Source organism: Colletes latitarsis, chromosome 5 (genome assembly GCF_051014445.1).
Source record: "Colletes latitarsis isolate SP2378_abdomen chromosome 5, iyColLati1, whole genome shotgun sequence".
Lineage (NCBI taxonomy): Eukaryota > Metazoa > Arthropoda > Insecta > Hymenoptera > Colletidae > Colletes > Colletes latitarsis.
The window spans coordinates 29904465-29922841 of NC_135138.1; the positions used below are offsets into that span (position 1 = coordinate 29904465).

General features: G+C 45.2%; 2 protein-coding genes across 3 annotated transcripts in view; one reads left to right on the top strand and one right to left on the bottom strand.

Annotated features, from left to right (window-relative positions):
• Nab2 (Nuclear polyadenosine RNA-binding 2) overlaps positions 1-12051 on the bottom strand; it is a 113102-nt gene extending 101051 nt beyond the window's left edge. Inside the window, exons 1-3 of the mRNA XM_076765644.1 lie at positions 11203-12051; positions 9240-11138; positions 8651-9173 (exon numbers count right to left, since the gene is read on the bottom strand). The gene's annotated coding sequence lies outside the window, so the exon portion shown is untranslated. The remainder of the gene's footprint in view (positions 1-8650; positions 9174-9239; positions 11139-11202) is intronic.
• The window catches only part of LOC143342123 (A disintegrin and metalloproteinase with thrombospondin motifs 15), a 99564-nt gene that overhangs the window by 72927 nt on the left and 8260 nt on the right, over positions 1-18377 (top strand). For both annotated transcript variants that reach the window (XM_076765643.1, XM_076765642.1), the window contains exons 7-18: positions 5019-5223; positions 5636-5843; positions 12858-13072; positions 13157-13309; positions 13663-13812; positions 14916-15070; positions 15486-15825; positions 16269-16357; positions 16480-16827; positions 16914-17086; positions 17284-17534; positions 17610-17985. In XM_076765643.1, the coding sequence (XP_076621758.1) occupies positions 5019-5223; positions 5636-5843; positions 12858-13072; positions 13157-13309; positions 13663-13812; positions 14916-15070; positions 15486-15825; positions 16269-16357; positions 16480-16827; positions 16914-17086; positions 17284-17534; positions 17610-17985 (2663 nt within the window). The remainder of the gene's footprint in view (positions 1-5018; positions 5224-5635; positions 5844-12857; positions 13073-13156; positions 13310-13662; positions 13813-14915; positions 15071-15485; positions 15826-16268; positions 16358-16479; positions 16828-16913; positions 17087-17283; positions 17535-17609; positions 17986-18377) is intronic.

An 18377-nucleotide genomic window follows, 5' to 3' on the forward strand; every position in this document is an offset into this window, starting at 1 on the left:
AATAGTGAGTTTCATAATTTTAAGTTGTCTCGGGCTGAAAGCTCGAATTAATTTCGTCCAGCGCCGTGTGCATCTAATCGAATCGAACGTGCACGCGATCGTATACCGGAAGTGGCGATGAAAATGATTTGTCTAGTGCCAGGCGATGAAATTCCAGCGCCGAACAACGTCTAAACATTTTTCGAGCGGTGATGTACGATCCATGACGAAAGCCTTGGTCCTTTTTCTCGTCCTTTGGGCAAGAAACCACGTTGCCACTCTCACGATCATTCACTCTGACGTACCACAGTATGTCTTTGGCCTGCGTTTAATTAATCATTCGTCCCTTTACACGTGTTAACACGCGGAACAGTGGGGTAGTCGTTTTGAAGAAACGCATAAAAGTGAGAGTTCCGCGTCGAAACTTTTTTTTTTTCTCTCCCCCCCTCTTAGAGTCGTAATTCATTCCAGGATTTTCTTTCTTCTCGCTCTCGCGTCATATCCTCCCCGGTTTCGCAACGTAAAATACTAGCCGGCTCGTCAAGCGATCGTAACCCGACGACGGACCAAGGCAATCTGGAAGTTTCCTGTTGGGAATGATTAATGTCACCGTTACTTATACTAATCGATTTGATTGGCAAAGCCGTGTTCAAGAATCTGGAAGGCGATCGATAAGCCCGTTCTCACACCTAAGAGGCGCGACAGCAAAAAAACATCCGTTGACAATCATCTACCCAACGTACACACAGCGACTCGAGTACTATACTTTCTATTAAACGAATGGAATTTCCAATTATAAACCCTTGGGGACTTGATTACAGAGTTTCGATCGAGAGGTTCTGGCAATTAAAAATCAATTAAACGCTATCTATTGCAAAACCAGTGTAGTTGTTACTCTTTTCAGATCGAGAAAGAATTATTTAGTTAACGTGGACATCAATAAGGAAGTTCGAGCTTCGAATACTAACCCTCCATAAATCGTTCAGGATTATTTGTTATTTACAACATAAATAGACGGTAGCAAAGAACGAGTGGTACCAAATCGGGTTGCAGCGAACAATAATTCTGGAAAACACATGGAATTTCCAATTATAAACTCTTGGGGACTTAATTACAGAGTTTCGATCGAGGGGTTCTGGCAATTAAAAATCAATTAAACGCTATCTATTGCAAAACCAGTGTAGTTGTTACTCTTTTCAGATCGAGAAAGAATTATTTAGTTAACGTGGACATCAATAAGGAAGTTCGAGCTTCGAATACTAACCCTCCATAAATCGTTCAGGATTATTTGTTATTTACAACATAAATAGACGGTAGCAAAGAACGAGTGGTACCAAATCGGGTTGCAGCGAACAATAATTCTGGAAAACACATGGAATTTCCAATTATAAACTCTTGGGGACTTAATTACAGAGTTTCGATCGAGAGGTTCTGGCAATCAAAAATCAATTAAACGCTATCTATTGCAAAACCAGTGTAGTTGTTACTCTTTTCAGATCGAGAAAGAATTATTTAGTTAACGTGGACATCAATGAGGAAGTTCGAGCTTCGAATACTAACCCTCCATAAATCGTTCAGGATTATTTGTTATTTACAACATAAATAGACAGTAGCAAAGAACGAATGGGGTTGTAGCGAACAATAATTCTGGAAAACACGTCGAGCGTACGATTGGTGTTTTCCATGCAAATCTAGCCAGGACGAGGCGAAGAATTCCGCGCTAGCCCGGCGTCAATTAAATCCTCCCGCCGGTTCCTCGAACCGGAATACCGTCGGCGATCGCGATTACGTCGGCCGCGATTTATTCTCCGGTTTCCGCGAATGTTAACCGACCGCCTGACGTTAGAGGCCCCGTAGAACGCGTGACAATAACGCGGATAAAGGCTGCACGGCAGCCTCTACTCGGCTCCATCCACGGCAAAGGGAAACACCGAGCATGCAACTGAGTCACGAACGGACGACAAATAGGCTGAACGCACCCGCAACTTCCATTATCTCGCCACTCGAGAGACGCTTTCTGTTCCGAAGGCAGCATAATGCCCCGACGCGTGGGCGTCGCGCAACGAACATAGATAATCGTCGACGAAACTCGATTTTAGACGCGAGGCCAGCCTTCTGGGAGCCAGTTTATTTCCTAGATGCATCCACCCTCGCGCCCCATGTCGCTAAACATTGAACAATTAGCCCACTGTACGAACATTCCATTATTTATTACCTGCGCCAGGCGGTTTTTACAGTTTCTTAAAGTACCGAGAGATTCATAAAGTTTTAGTGAAACGTTCTCGTGGTGGCCTATTTCGTCTTGTCACGGTCCACACCCTGTATAAGTGGAGTAACTCAAGCAAACAAAAAATGCTCGCGAGGAATGCACGCTTGAAATTAGAATGACAAAAGCCGCTCCCTAATGGGGCCAGCCAAGAACGGGTCGTTAAAAGGCCCGATGTCGGAAGAGGCAGGAACACGAGTAGATCACAGAAACATGATTTCTCGGGCCAGAACGAAGGGTGGAAACGAATTATCAAAATATCTTCGGTGCTTTTCATGCGTCCTCTTATCGAGACACATCTCGAACGAACACAATTCCATATTGTGCATGGTGTTTCTAAAGGTATGCGTTTCGAAGCCTTTCTGATAACATATACGCATGTTATAAATATTAGATCAGTTCCTACGAATTTAAAAAGTACGATAATTAGAAGGAGATTTATTCCATCAAAAATGAATTCAGAAGAAAATATTAAATCAAAGATGTGTTTCTTCAGTTGTTGAACTATATTCAGAACCGGATGCAAAGAGAAGGGGAGGATACAATTATAAAAGTTACGCAATTTTCAAATATCTTCGATCGATTCGATCGCTGCTATAATCCCGAGGCAATCAAACAATCTCCCCGAACGATACTTAGTTAGCTGCATTAAGTGATTAAAAAAATCGCAAATAGAAGGCAACGCTTTTTAACGTCAGATCTGCGATGCTAATGATACTCTAATTATTCGAATTGCAATAGTGTCTGATGGGAATTGCGCGTTCGAGATTCTCCAAACTATGGTCGCGAAACAATATGTCCGTAATCTCCGCGAGCATAATAATGGCAATTACAGCGAGTAATAAAGCTATCATTACGATTGCATGAAAGTGCATTCCTTCGAAGACCTACCGCACTGCACAAGGGTGCAGTGTAGTCTTTCGTGCGTCGCGGACGCTGCTGATTGTTTTTTAATATTGTTGTTTCAACGTAATTTCTTTCGGATTCGTTCAAGACGCCTCGTGTCGTATTATTGCCGCATTACACGTTACAGCTTTCGTTAAAGCGACAATCAACCGTTTATGCAATATTTATAGACATTATTATGGCAGCTTTCCAAACGACTGTCTTCGCCTCTGTTAACCATTTCGATCGTAATTACTTCGCTCTTCCCTCGCGAACAAACTTCGAACGTTTAAGATTCATTTTAATTACTGAATCTCTTCAGTGCAATTAAATAGTAACGCTATTTTATTTACATTAAATTTTTCCAGTAGACGTTAATGGAAATTTTTAGTGCAGCTCGCCGTTCAAGGTTTCAATGGAAACGCTCAATTTACAAATAGAACAGATAAAGATTTCAGGCATCGAAAGGTTTGTATCGCATGGCTGCGAGCAGCAGACACTGCTGTTTATCGATATCGCAATCTCGGCGCGGAGATCCATCAAGCGTGCACCGTCACACACACAAACAAGCGCGATCAGATGAATGCTTAATCGATGCAAGCTAATCGATTTAACGAAATCATTAAGCAACCGCTCGGCCGTGATTCATTTGGCGCACGTGAGACTGGCTGCATTCGATTCTCCGTTTTTGCAAAAACATACCAAGAATTCAACTGCACCGAGGTTGCAATCCTTTTCGCAGCTGATAATCTCGATTTAAGTGCTCAGACTAGAGTTACCAGGCTCTTCGATCTTTATTGCATCAAAATTGAATTATCAAATCAATTGTGATGAAATCTAACGAAGAGTTAGATCACCAGTACGAGTAGCTTACTTAAAATATTGAGAACTGATTTATTGTTTGTTTATAAGAGAAATTTTGAATGATAATAACGCTTACATGCCACGTACGTGGTTTCGAGAGGAAAATCGATGGAAGATCGAAGAGGTACGCATGAAAGGCGCGAAGGACATCAAGATGAATCGCGGACGTAAAGCCGTCAGAACGTATCGATTTCTCTCAAAGTGTCAACTGTGCATTCAATTAGACGCGTATAATGATTGCCTCGATTCCTCCGCGATACTTACAGCTATATCGAGAACAGTTGTGCTTTGTTTTGCGCTCGATCCAAACTGGCTCCGTATGTGGCGCGAGACAAAGACCATTTTTGTCTTCTACTTTTCCCTTTGGCCTGTGCGTCGAGGTCTAAATACGTAAAGTGTAAAAATTCCAATTCCCGAAGATTCGAATCTTGACAGTTCGAGCCGCGAACACGCCGCGTTACAATATAACCATTGTCGACACATTTTTCCATTTATCATATTAATCTCGTGAAAGTAAACTCCCGCCCCGTGGATTTTACTCAATCAATTTAAACGAGCGTTGCTTCGTCTCGGGAATGATTAATAGTTTACGTCCGTGACGCGACGGAAGTCACTTTTCAGACAGATCGAGCAGAACGCCCGTTCGCATAGATGACTTCATTGCGAGCTGCTAATGCCCGAGATTTTCCAGATAGAATTAATCGAGAAAGCACATAAATCTTCGTTTGTTAAACAGCTGAGTCTCCCAATACTTTCCTACTCGATATCTTCGTTAAATTGTATAGGAAAACGCTATTAAAGAGCATTAAACGTCTAAAAATACAATGGAGGTATAATAAATTATATGACAGGATAGTATGGGTCATTGAATGATACAAAAGTTTCTTCTACGACTTTTTCCCCATTCTCGGAACAGAGCTGAACCCTGTGCATGACCGAGTTATTAAAATTACCTTTTATAATGAGACCTTCTGCAACATCTAGTAACATTAATCGAACTGTATATTACTTTTTTTCTGTGCAGATGACGACACCCCAACTCCCATTTTAGACGATGCGTCCGGTATTAAAATTTACGCCGATGGCCGATCCCACGAGCGCAGATCGCGCAGATCATTGATGGAAAAAACGTCTCTGGATCGTTCCCAAGGCGACAAAGAGTACGAGCAGTTCATGGAACAGCGCGAGAGGCATCAAAATTTTTTACGAAACAACGACAGATACGAAAGGTGATACATATATCTCTGCCCACATCGCGGTAAAAAAGATATTTTGCAAAACGTCCTTCTTCGATCCTATAATACTTCGACGTCCATTAATAATACTTAAGCCTCGAAATCGCCTCGAATGCTCCGCCGTTCGGAACTAATCTACAACTTATTACGTTTCTATTTATACAGACAGTTTTTTAAATAACAACGGACGTTCCAGAAAATACGAAACGTTTCGACGAGTCTGGAGAAACCTACCAAAGATTAAACGGTTGTTTACGCCGGGTAAAAGTACGAACAAATCGGGCGAACTCGTTCTCGAGCGCGGCATTGTTCCGAAAAGGGCAATGGCGGAACGCGCGAGCATCAAACGAGAGGATCATTATTCACGGGTGTCAAAGACTAAGAGCAGACCGTTTAAAAATTGCAGATACTACTCCGTGGAACGCAGACGAAACGACGCCAGCGAGGAGGATAGCCAGGACTCGAAAATGGAATCGGATCCCTTCGTGACTTGGAGACCGCGTCGAGCCTTGCCACGTGAATATTTCATCGAGATCATGGTGCTGGCCGATGCCAAGATGGTGAAGTACCATGGCAAGGGTTTGTTCAGCTACATTTTGGTCCTGATGAGCATGGTAAGCATCCTCCTTCTCTTCTATACAGGGTGTTACCCTTTACACGAACATCTACGATATCTCCTTTGAAATAAACTTTACAGCTTCGACGAACCTCACGAATATTATCGATACAACAGAATTTTAAAAAATCTTTTCAGTACTGAGAATCTATCGAGGATCGTTGACAAATCGAAGAACGATAAATCGCTGGTAGGATGACATTCTGTTACCCTTTCGACAAAAATAGCCTCGCGCTATAAATCTTCGAATATACGCGAACGTACCGATAAGGAAAATGGCGAAGCGCGGACTCGACGACGCGGTACACCTTGTATAAGAGCACGGTATTTATTGCACGGCATAGGTCCGTCGTTCGTTAAGAAAAAAACGAAACAAAAAAAGAAACAAAGCTCGAAAGACCGTGTGGGTGTATCACTTTGTCCGAGCACGGTTTCGGTGAAGGAAAAGAGAAGAGCGCAGATACGAGGCGAGCAGGATTAAAAGAGCTGAGGATCCTCGAAACAGCAGCGGCTGTGTTCGTGGGATGATCGATCTTGCCAGCCAGCGGGATCTGTCGCGAGCATTAAATATTATGCAAATGCTCCTCTCGCGATCCTAGTTAATTTCGGTTATCGAAAAGGTAGCGCAGGGACTCTCGGATCCGTGGCGCGTCTCCCGTGGCGACTACCTGTGGCACTGATTTAATTACTGCCACGAAATCGTCCTTACGGATCTCTCTACGGTGTAATAAATACAACAGGAAATTCGTTGCGTGGCCAAATTGACAGAAATAATCGAATCGTTGCAAAGAAAGTTGATCCATGGGAGACTAAATAATTCGATAGCCTGCTACGACGAAAATGCACGACTTACGGATCCAGTAGAACCTCGATCACTGCACGGGAGCCTCGATCGTTGCGTGTCGTCGAGAGGACGAAATGAAGGACTGAAGTTGGAGTCAGTGGTGGGGATAGAACTACCGCGCATCGGATTGGAGCGGAATTTCTGCAATAAACGAGGTTCTACCGTACTCAGCGTCTCAAAATCGTAAAAAAACGATCCCCCAAGGAAGACGGAACGTTTGCAGCCTCGAAGACGCAAAGTGTCCTTAGGCGTAACAGGCTTGGGTGAAATTAATGAATAGTTTCGTTTTCGCGTGGGTTGTCTTTCGAAAGGACGCGGGTCATTAATCATCTTTAATTAGCGCGGTGTACAGTCGAATTTTACGAGCGAAATTTCAGCAGCGCCAAAGATCAGCGGAACCCCCGGTTGACATAATGGACGTCCCTTGTCGAGGGGAATATAATCTGACGACGAAGGTGGACCGTGTTTCGCTCTGGTCTAAGATAACCACCGATGCGGATTCCGTCGCGGACATTTAGAAGTCGTATATTCCGAGGGCATAAATTTTGAACAACGACTGCTCCTGCGTAGCCGCGAGCGGCGCACAATTCATCGTCGAAAGAATAGAAAGTACAACTTGCACCTTGAGGATTATAAATCGTGCGGTGCCGATACGATCTCCGTGGCTACCTTAACTACCTTTAACGCGACGTTGACATTTCGCTTGGAATTGGAGCTCGAATTCAATTCCACGAGCGTTGCTTCCATGCAACGCGTAGATCATAAAGTACCGACGATGGAAACCGAAACCGTTCCCGGTGATTGCGGAATTAACGCCTATGACCGTTGAGGTTTCAGCGTAGGCAGCCGCGACCAAGCGTTAACAGATCGTTGTCGGAATCTCTGCCGGTTGTAAATTACAGAAGACAAAAGATCGACCAACTTCGCGAGCAACAGTGTCACCGAGTCACGGCTGAAGGCTCGAGGGCAATTTTTCCACGGTTGACACACTCTTGTTGGTTTAATGGCTGCTACAGGGAACCGATGATTGGATTGGTCACCGCGACTATGGTGGCAAAATCTTCCGTGTGGTCTGAAAGAAGCTCCACAAGTGCCTCTAAAGGCCTTTTGGGGAAAAAGTAGGGTCCAAAGAGACGATACAAGTGCAGTGGAAAACAGATTTTATAGAACGTGCGTTAAAACTCTTATCTTTGCGGACGTATCGGGGCGCAAACTCGATCATAGATATTGGATCGATTGTACATAAGAGATAGTGTCGCATGGACGATTAACGGGCTGTTGGTTATTTCAATTCCCTGTAGCGCGCGAACCCGCGGAACACGACCAACCCAGCTTATTTGCATTTCGATCGGTTCGTTACAGAAATTGGAATTTGCATTCGAATCAAACAGTACTTTACACGGCGAGAGATCGATCCGGTTGTACGGTACATTGTAGGGTAATCGATTATATAATTCGTCGATAGTCCGGAATCTTTAAACAGAGCGTAACGCTCGCGATCGCCTAAGCACGTGGGATGTGTCCTACTAAATGGGTTCGTGCACCACCCGGTACACTTTTCCCACTGGCGAACAGCGACCCTGTAATTTATGCCTGTCGGTCTGGTTTTGCAAGCGGCGCCTAGTAGACCCAGGAAAATAGACTACGGAAAGGTAATCCGTTTCGAGGCCTACGCGATCCACGACGATGAGATCAAAAGTGCGAGTTGAAAATAAGATTAAATTCGAGGATGGAATACATAAATCTAAAAGTATCGGTGAATATGCAAAGTAGATCATCTTGAGCCAACAATGTTGCATCGTAGCAGCTCCATCTGTTATTTGGTTATGCCAAAAATAAGATAGTGCATGTATTGGCTGGAGCTGAAACGATCTATTCCTAGAGGTACCACGACGAGAGGAAGATTTCCTCTATGATTTATGCTGTACATCTTTCAAAATGGAAAGTTTGAAATCACTCACCCCCGGGTTGAAGAGTAGAAGAATGCAGTTGCTCGATGTGGATGGTGATTTTTGGGTCCGGAAGATGGCTGGTTTATGTGGGCCAAGCGAAGACGGAAGAGGTAAAGACGACGGGCAAGGAAATCCGATCGTCCCTTGATAAATGAATGATTCATGTAATTTGACGGTTAGCCTCGTCATTGTCAACCAGGTCATTACCATCCAGTCGGTTGCACATCCCACGCGAATCGGACCACACCTCAGAAGAGGGCAACATCCCACGGAGCGTCCGGGACTCACTTTCACGTGCCCACGCCCGTCATTCATACGACGATTCAATCAGCTTTCCTGGCTATCGATCATCCTTTTGATATTCATGACTTTTTTACGAATCGATGAAATCTAATTTGACGTCGCGTCGAGCGCCGTTTGATAAGTTGAGTGGCCATCGTGCTCCGTTCGATAGGTAGCTTAACCGTATGATCCTTTCATTGTCGTTTACAAGTCCACTTTCGCAGTCTCCTTATTGTCAAAGTCGTCCATTCTGAAAAATTGTTCCCCGGGGACAGTGAACTCTCGATTATCTTCGAAGATTCTTAACCATACATACCGAATTATTTGTTTTTCTTCAAGTTTGACGTCTCTTTTCCATGGGTTTGTTCCTCTATTCCAGAATCTGCATCAGATTATTGGCTGCAAATATTGATTCCTTACACATGATTTGTTGCTTCAGCAGGCCAGCAGGGAATCGATTACGAAGGGAAAACACCAGAACTTGTACCTGGGTTAATAAATGACCAAACTTGTTTGAACAGATGCAGCGAAGATTCATTGCTGACTCGCCTAGTATTACTTCCTGACACGCGCAAATACTCATCTACAGAGATCATTGAAATATTTTACAAGTCAAATTACGCGCCTGGATAGTGTTTTCTAAATTACAATAATTTAATTTTAAGAGTACCTCCGACAAGATCTGAATAAACACGAGGCGCAGAGTTAAATCCCGGTTACAAGTAGTCGCCGAAATGACTATTAATTTATATACAAAAACTATCGCCGACTTAATGACAGAGTGGATCTACCAAGTGGCTAGAAAAAAACCGATGAGCTTGTCAGGTGGAGCATTAATCTTTTCTAGAAAGTTGGGAGGCGTGTGTTTCGAGCCACGATTTCCCACGCGAGAGTTTCCCGCCACCAAGAGTTACGTAACAGCCTCTTCCGCGACCGAAGCTCGCGTTTCGATCGACTTTTCAACGCGCGGGGCTATCGAATTGTGCCGACTTTTTTATGCCCCCGCCGAGATAACCGTCGCGAGGGTCGACAGTGCATCAGGCATAAATTTCTGTCAAACTCGGTCAATCGTTGGACTAAGTTGAACGCACGCGTGGTCTCGTATTGCACGATGCACGCGGCCCGGCGATGCAGCGCGGTAGCTCCCCGTAATCTTATCAGTCGGTCGTAATGATACTCAAAGCTGTAAAACGTAATGGTCTTCGAGATTAACCGCTTAAGTGATTCTTTAGGGTGAAACGTGTCCGATGTAACTCGAACCAAAGGAATCCCCCCGACTATCTTCGCTGTTGCTCCCGGGGCAAGTCGTGATTTACGACCTCCCTATTTTTTTTTCCTAAATCGAACGATAAACGACGGAATCGAGCGAGCTAGATACTTTAACTGTGCCAAATTAGACTTCGATACCACCGAATGTATTTTCATATTTTTCAACAAGAACGAAGTTCCGATCCTGCAGCTTATTCGCCGTGACTCACGGTGCACAGAAGTATTTTCGGATGCAAAGGACGTCGCGCAGGATGCGTGACGCAATTAGGTACGTCCTGTTCCGTCGAGGATAGAGAAAGAATCGAGCAGGGCCTTTGTCTATCCGTGTTCGAACTTTTTCGTTGACTATTCAGCCAACATACGCGATATCTTCCGATTGTTTCCAGCGCGTTTTCTCCCGCGGTAGAAGACACTGACACGATTTAAAACGAGACGACAGCTCGTTTCTAATCTGTAGCGCCAAGTATCCCGTTTTAGCAAACTTTCCCCTACGTATATGGGTTCCCGGTGGTCTCTCGCGGTGGTTTATTTGCGCGAAAATACATGAAAATCGTCGATGCCGGAACAGGACGTCCGAAGTGTCCAGTAAAAAAGAAAAAAAAATGGAGGCAGTTTATCTACGTTGACACGCGACGAACGAAAGGCGACTGGAGGAACTGTCGGCGAGGACGTTAATAAACATTTTTGCCGTCTGTATAACCCATTTAACCATAATCGTAGAGTGTAGGGCAGGATACGAACGGCACTCGAGCGCAGCTACGTCGCTTATGGATGACCACCTCCATGGAAATGAAAAACTTGTCTCTTTGCGCGCGTCTGACATTGCGATCGTACGGTGACACGATTGAATTGCCGCGTTTCTCGGTCGATCCCTCTAACCGGTCCAGTGAGACTTCTTCTGGAACCTTTTTTACAGTTTTATCCCAGTTGATCGATCCTCCCGGCTCTAAAAGACCATTACAAGCGTTAAATTTGTATTTGGAGAGTCTTAAATGACAAAAGAATACCACCTTCCGTTTAAAAAACATCCGAGGACCATTTAATTTCAATAGAGAAACGAAGTGATCTTAAGAATTCTCGATCACGATCGCTATTCCGTGCGTCCTTCCTTCCGATCGACCGTTCACCAGCGTCCGTGGCCTGTCGAAGGGATCGTTTCGAAACGAAAACGCTGTAAAAAAAGCGTGTAAATCCGTCGCGTTGACCTGGTAAATCGCGCTACGTAGTCCGAAGTGCAAGCGTTTGCGTTTAATCAATCAATTACGGGCAAATAGCCGTTCTACGCGGGCGAATCTGTTGCAACCACTCTATTCCCGAGAGCGAACTGTTGGGGAAACGTGTCCGAGTGACACATCAGCCCGACGAGGCGTTGCTCCAATTGAATGCATTAGGGCCGGTTCGTTTCATCTAATAAAGCTGCCTTGCGACTCATTGTTCACGGTTAATCGTTCAGACGAAGATTTCCTGACACTCGCGGGAGTCGAGAAACGTTTCTTCGTTCTTTCTCCTCTCGATCTTCAGCTTCTCAGACTCTTGGAACCTCGAATTAACAAACTTGAGGACATCTTCTTTCTTCGTTTTCAATTCTATCGTAACAACTTCTTCAGGAACTGTGACCCTCGTGACCCTTATGTATTCCTTTTACCACTCACTCTTTCGCACCCTGTCCCGATCGAGTCGGTCCAGGGTCCCAGGGGCCCCACGTGGAGGTGAGATGAGTGGATTTGACCGGAGAAGGCCCGCCAACTTCACCGAAATTCCCTGCATCGGACTACTACCGAAACAGCAACCCAAGTATAGGGGAACATCAGCTACATCGGGGTTTTCGACCTGGCTGATTGCCAGGAAGACCCACTCCAGTCTTTTGCCCCCAATGGAAGGTCGATCGATAAGTAAAGAGTGTCTTCTAAAGTGGACTGAACGACGCAAGCATCTCTTTTTTATGAATACAGAGTTTAACTAACCGTGGAAGTATATTTTTCTTGTCTAATTTTGAACCTACCATTTGTCATTAGGGGCTCTTCGAAAAAGCTTGGAAGCAACCGTTCCAAACGATCGTATAAAGTCTCTATCGCGCTGCACCGAAAACAAATCGTTCCGGGTTCCCAGAAGGAGCAGTTTGAATTTATGATCGGTAGTGTACGGGCGTCTGGCAGACCCCACAAGTTGTCAGTGGCGTTTAATTTCCGTTTCGCGCATTAACGAATGCATATTCGTTGGACGGGGAGCAGTTAATAAGCGTGGACCATGATTTTTACAAACCGACTCGATCGCATCTTAATGAAGCGTCGAGCAAAGATACGAAGCGAGAGAGGACAAAAGGAGAGGCTGGAGAAGAAAAGTACACGCACAGGGTGGGAGGCAGGAGGCGGAGAAAAAAGGATAACCATGCATAAACAATGCAAGACACAGTGGACTCTTAATTAGCGTCGTGTCTCGCGTCCCAAAAGCCATCGTCCGATCTCTGCGGAACGAATCCATTGGTCGGCTGATAAACCGTGCTGGATGCGTGGCTACTTTTCGATTACATCGCTTAATTTCACGTTCCTTTTCGTCGGTTTTTAATTGCACGGGCAGTCTTGATTCGTTTTCGCGCGAACGACGACAGAAATATTTAATAAGTAATTTCGTTGATGTTCTTCAATCTCGATTCTTTTTTTTCCAGGTTTCGCGCATCTACAAAGATCAGTCCATTGGCAATCCCGTGAGCATCTCGGTGATGAAAATCGTGCAAACGGACGAGGTATTCGCAGCCAGACACACTGGAACGGAAGGATTATCGGCAGCCGACATGCTCAAAAGGTTCTGCCATTGGCAGAAGAACAACAATCCGGACGAACCGTCCCCCGAGCACCACGACATCGCTCTCCTTTTAACGAGGTACGCGGATATTGTTTGAAATCCTTTAGAAAATTGTTCGATTCGTTAGGCCATCGTTTTGCAGCGTTCGCGAATTATTTTCAGGGAAAATCTGTGCCACAATCCCGAGGAAATGCGTTGCGACACGTTGGGTCTGGCCGAGCTGGGACGAATGTGTTCCCCGGTATCCTCCTGCGCCATAGTTCAGGATAATGGACTGGCTGCTGCGTTTACGATTGCTCACGAGATCGGTCACGTGTGAGTAAAACTATTCTGGGTGGCGAAAGTATTCGAACTGTCGTAAATAAACGACTATATCGGACGAGAATTAGTACGCACGGTGGTCCAAGCGACTGGTACCAGCTGGACCACTCTATAAATATTGTGGCCCGTAGGGAATGTTTTGTTCCGAAGTTCCTTTCTCGTGCATAGGATCGCGTCAAGCTTCTCTCAGACCTCGTCCGATATTATGCAAACTTTTTACGGAGTTGAACACGGTGCTCTCGAAGCTGACTCTAGATTTCTCCTCTCGCGTTCTGGTATCCTGAAACGTAATATGTTACGATTAGTAAATTAAAAAAATTCAAAGCAGCGAATCTTACGAATTCCAGACTGAACATGCCGCACGACGACGACACGAAATGCTCCGCATATAGGAACCACTCGGGCGGGCACAACATCATGTCCAGGATGCTGGACGACAACACCTTCCCCTGGGAATGGTCGAAATGTTCCAGGCACTACGTCACCGAGTTCCTCGAGTGAGTCAGTTATTACCTTGACGGGCCAATAAACATTCTGAAAAGTGGTACGCTGACGAATTGACCCCTGCCCACCGTTTAGACTTCGTCTCTTTCATTAGGATTTACTTTTTCTTCGTTGGCGTCGCCCAACGTTGGAATCGTTCGTATCGCGGCTAAACGTTGACGGACGCGGGCTGATCCTCCGTCGACTCGCATAGCGCGAGTCTCGAGTTTGTTTAAATCAATTTCGCTTCTATTAGAGCGACGAGTCTGTTTCGTATCGCGCCGAGTAACGAACCGCTTTGGGTATTTTAATGCGTTCAATGACTTTGTACGAAGCTCGAATCGGAGAAATTCTGGCTAGAAAACTCCTCGGTGAAACAGTTCGCTGTCGGAACTTGTTATTCTTCGAGTTCCTGGATAGTTATCTTCCGAAACCTGATATGAAAAATAAACGAAAAGCACGTTTCTCCGCTGGTGTCCTACTACACTTTGATGTTATTTTATCTAAAATTCGCATTAATTTTTTCTAATTCAACATTTCCAACGATTACTTGCTTTTGTAACGTTTTTCTGGAGACATATATAATTCATTTGTAACTTGTTCTTAAATATGTGACCATCGCTGCATAATCGCCGCATTTTCAGAAGGTATAATGAACATCAGCCTGTGGATCGCCAGTCATTACCCTCTTAGGGTTCCAACTCGTTTTCATTATGGAATTTGGTGGCTCATGAATATCCAACCATTGGGTAGATCGATATCGATTATCATACATTACCCTTTTCTCAAGATTCGATAAAATGGCGCTGCTTCTTAACCAATAAGGGATCGTCTTAAGGGTCATTTTTAGACATTTTTCTAAAAAACCCAAAGTAAATAGGCGTCGACGAATTCGGTCTGATCGGAAGACAAGGAGGCGCGAGTTTTTCTGCAACGGCAGAGGAACTCCCGACGACTCGTCACTTAGGAATCCGGTTCCGCTGGATTCTAAACGACCTGCACGCTCCAAGTCCCATTCGTTTCCGACAAAAATTTGGTCCCTGATGATACGTGGCCGTCGTTTGCGCGGAGGGCCGCTAACCGGAACGATCTTCGAGCCTGTCGAAATTTGTTTCAGAGCCGGCCATGCCAACTGCTTGCTCGACGAGCCCGAGAAAATAATGGAAAGAGAGGACGTGAGCAGACTACCCGGCGAGGATTACTCGGAGAACAAGCAGTGCGAGCTCGTCTTCGGACGGGGGTCCAGGATCTGTTCCCACATGGTCAGTGATGGTAAGTCGCGCGTTTTCGTACAAACTATTCCTAATCAACGAGTTGTCCCGACTTCTCAATCTACAGCGAGTAGAAGCATCTAGCTACGCATCATCTATCGATAGGACTTTAGTCAAAAATCTTTCACAGTTTAAATGAATTTACTAAAATTAGAGTAATTTAATTCGTCGAATAAAGGATGAGTCTATTGTATAAAATTTTGCAACATGGTCTGTCATCGAATACAATTAGAGCCGCAAATGTTAACTTGAACTGATACTTATCGAGATTCTGCTGTCTAGCGTCAAGATCTTAAGCGACGGAAGAACTATTTAAGAAACGACAGGCTAACAATTGAAACAAAAGAGTCGTATAACGGATACAGTGCTTAAGAATTGAGATAAACTGAGCGGTTGGTTGGTTATCGGCCAGGCAGTGTGCAGGAGATTGTGGTGCACCGCACCGAAGTGGGATCATCATGATCAGTGTCATACCCAGCACATGCCGTGGGCCGACGGAACCGCCTGCGGCGTCGACAAATGGTGTCATCGTGGCGAGTGCGTCTCCCGTAGGAATCTCGAGCCAGTCGATGGCCAGTGGGGCGAATGGGGACGATACGGCGAATGCTCGCGAAGCTGCGGCGGTGGCATAAAGAAAAAATACCGCGAATGCAACGATCCGCCCCCGCAAAACGGTGGCAATTACTGCGTCGGGGATCGCGTCAAGTACCGCAGCTGCGGGACCAAGGAATGTCCACCGGGAACTCCAGATTTCAGGTAATCGAGGATCTGGAAACAATTTTGAATTCGAGTTAGTAATAAAACGATTATTACGGCGCGACGGTTTCGAGTTGTGACCCTCTTCAAAGACGGTGTTACATCACACGAGTAAAATGTAGTTTCCTCTGGACGCCTCGTTTCTTATTACGAGTTGTTTTACATACATAAATTTTCATTTGAACGTAACTGCATATTAATACAACACCGTGCCCGAGGAAGATCACAAGAGACAAGGCATCAATTAACCCAATTATCATCTCAAGCATGATGACCTCAACGACCTTTTCTACACCGATCTAAGAGTTGCGTTGTTTTTTTAGTACACGCAGATATTTTTATATTTATACATAATTGAACTGCGAAAGAATGTACGACAATGAGATGAAACCACAGACTCCCTGTCCAGCATTTGATGCATCAAACTTTGATCTGTTTCACAGGGAACAGCAGTGCTCGCAATTCGACAACAAGAATCTAAACATACAGAATCTAACCGAGGACGTCAAGTGGCACGCGGAGTACAACAGGAGTAAGTAATTCCATCGGTAACAAGTGTCTCGTAAATACAGCGGCCCCGTAGTCAGGCGAACCACTGAACGTTTCTAGCGTCTGGAATTTCCACAAGCGACGCTTCTGCTCTTCCTGTTTCAGTATTGCCGCAGGACCGTTGTAAATTGTACTGCCAAGTGGAAAGTAATCATTATTACAAGCTGCGGGACAAGGTGATCGACGGAACACCGTGCGGACCGGACACCTTTCACGTATGCGTGAACGGCCTCTGTAAACCAGCGGGATGCGATCACGTTTTGAACTCGACGGCGGAACTCGACACTTGCGGCGTCTGCAGGGGCGACAATTCCACCTGCCAGAGGATCACGGGTTCCTACAATTCCACCAAATACGGCTACACGAGGGTGACTAAGATCCCAGCAGGAAGCAGCTACATCGACATCAGACAACACGGTTGGAAGGGATCTCACGACGATAGCAACTACCTAGGTACCGGATCTCCAAAACGCAACCCTTTCGCTTATAAAAAGACAACGTTTCCTTTGTTTGCGCCTACTCAAAATCGTTTTCTCTAGCTCTGAGACTCGGGGAGGACGGTAAATACATACTGAACGGCAACTACATGGTGATGCACCGAAAGGTGATCGCTCTGGTGCAATCTGGCATCACCATCGAGTACAGTGGACCCGAATCGGTCGTAGAGCGTCTAAATAGCTCCAGACCGATCGGCACGGACTTAATTCTAGAGGTGAGTTCTACACAATCGAAGGTATTGTGGGGTCCTTTTGATGAAATCAAAAAGAAATATTGGAGGAAAGAAACTGTCCCTCTGGTGGCGAGTACGTGAGGCGATGGACCCCACAGTATCAACATTTGCTGCTCCCAAGATGTTTCTTCGGTCCACCCGGATTGAATCCAACCGATAGAAGCAACATGGTCTTTCAGGTGTTGTCGGTGCCGAACGAGAATCCTCCTCAAATCACCTACGAGTATACCGTACCTAAAAAGATCCTGAACAGCTACACGTGGATTCTGAGCAACTGGTCGGAGTGCACTCACACTTGCCAGGGCATGAAGTATCGTAGAGCCGAGTGCAGGAGTACAGAGCACAAGGATGTCGTCTCTGACGACTACTGTCGCGAGGAAGAGAAGCCGCGAGAGGAGAGCCAACTCTGCAACAATCATTGCTCTTTGAAGTAAGTCAGAAATAAAATCTTCTTAATGTAACTTTAACATGATGATAAAATCTTCTCCGTGCCTGATTTTTCCAGGTGGCAAACAACGGTATCCGAGTGTTCTAGTCACTGTGGCCCAGGTACTCGCATGGTGACCTCGAAATGCTTCCAAGTCCTCGTCAACTCGAATTATCCACCGCGTCCTATACACGCGCGAGCCTGCGCTCATCTTCAAAGACCCAACGAGAAAGAAGCCTGCATCGGTCCTTGCGAGAACGTCCATTGGAATTACGGGGATTGGGGTAGCTGCAGCGTCACTTGCGGAAGCGGAGTCCAATATAGAACAGCCGTTTGCGTGCACTCGAACGGGAGACCCGTGTCAGAGGACAATTGCGCCAGCCAAGAGAAATATCTCAAGAGAGTATGCAGCCAGGACGCGTGTCCCAAGTGGGATTTCGTCAAATGGACTCCCGTGAGTATTTGTCGAAATTACTTACCATTTGGACTCGCAACTATACAGGGTGTTCGGCTACCCCTGGGAAAAATTTTAATGGGAGATGCTAATAACTTTTTAATAAAGCCTCAATCAACAAATTCGTACTCTTGATTTCCGTCTTATTTTAGTCTCTAAAATTTCCCATTAAAATTTTATATGCCGGATAATTTGACTAGATCTACATACGAAGTAATAAAAACGAGGAATATAATCGCAGATATCTGGCTACACATTATACTTTCGATAAGGAATTTTTTTCTCGAAATTGAGTAGGATTTCGGGGGGGTGTCTATTGACCCCCGCAACTGAAAATTGAAGATTGTCGTTCTACTGGAGGAAATTTAAATGTTAATTTAGCCTCTAGAATC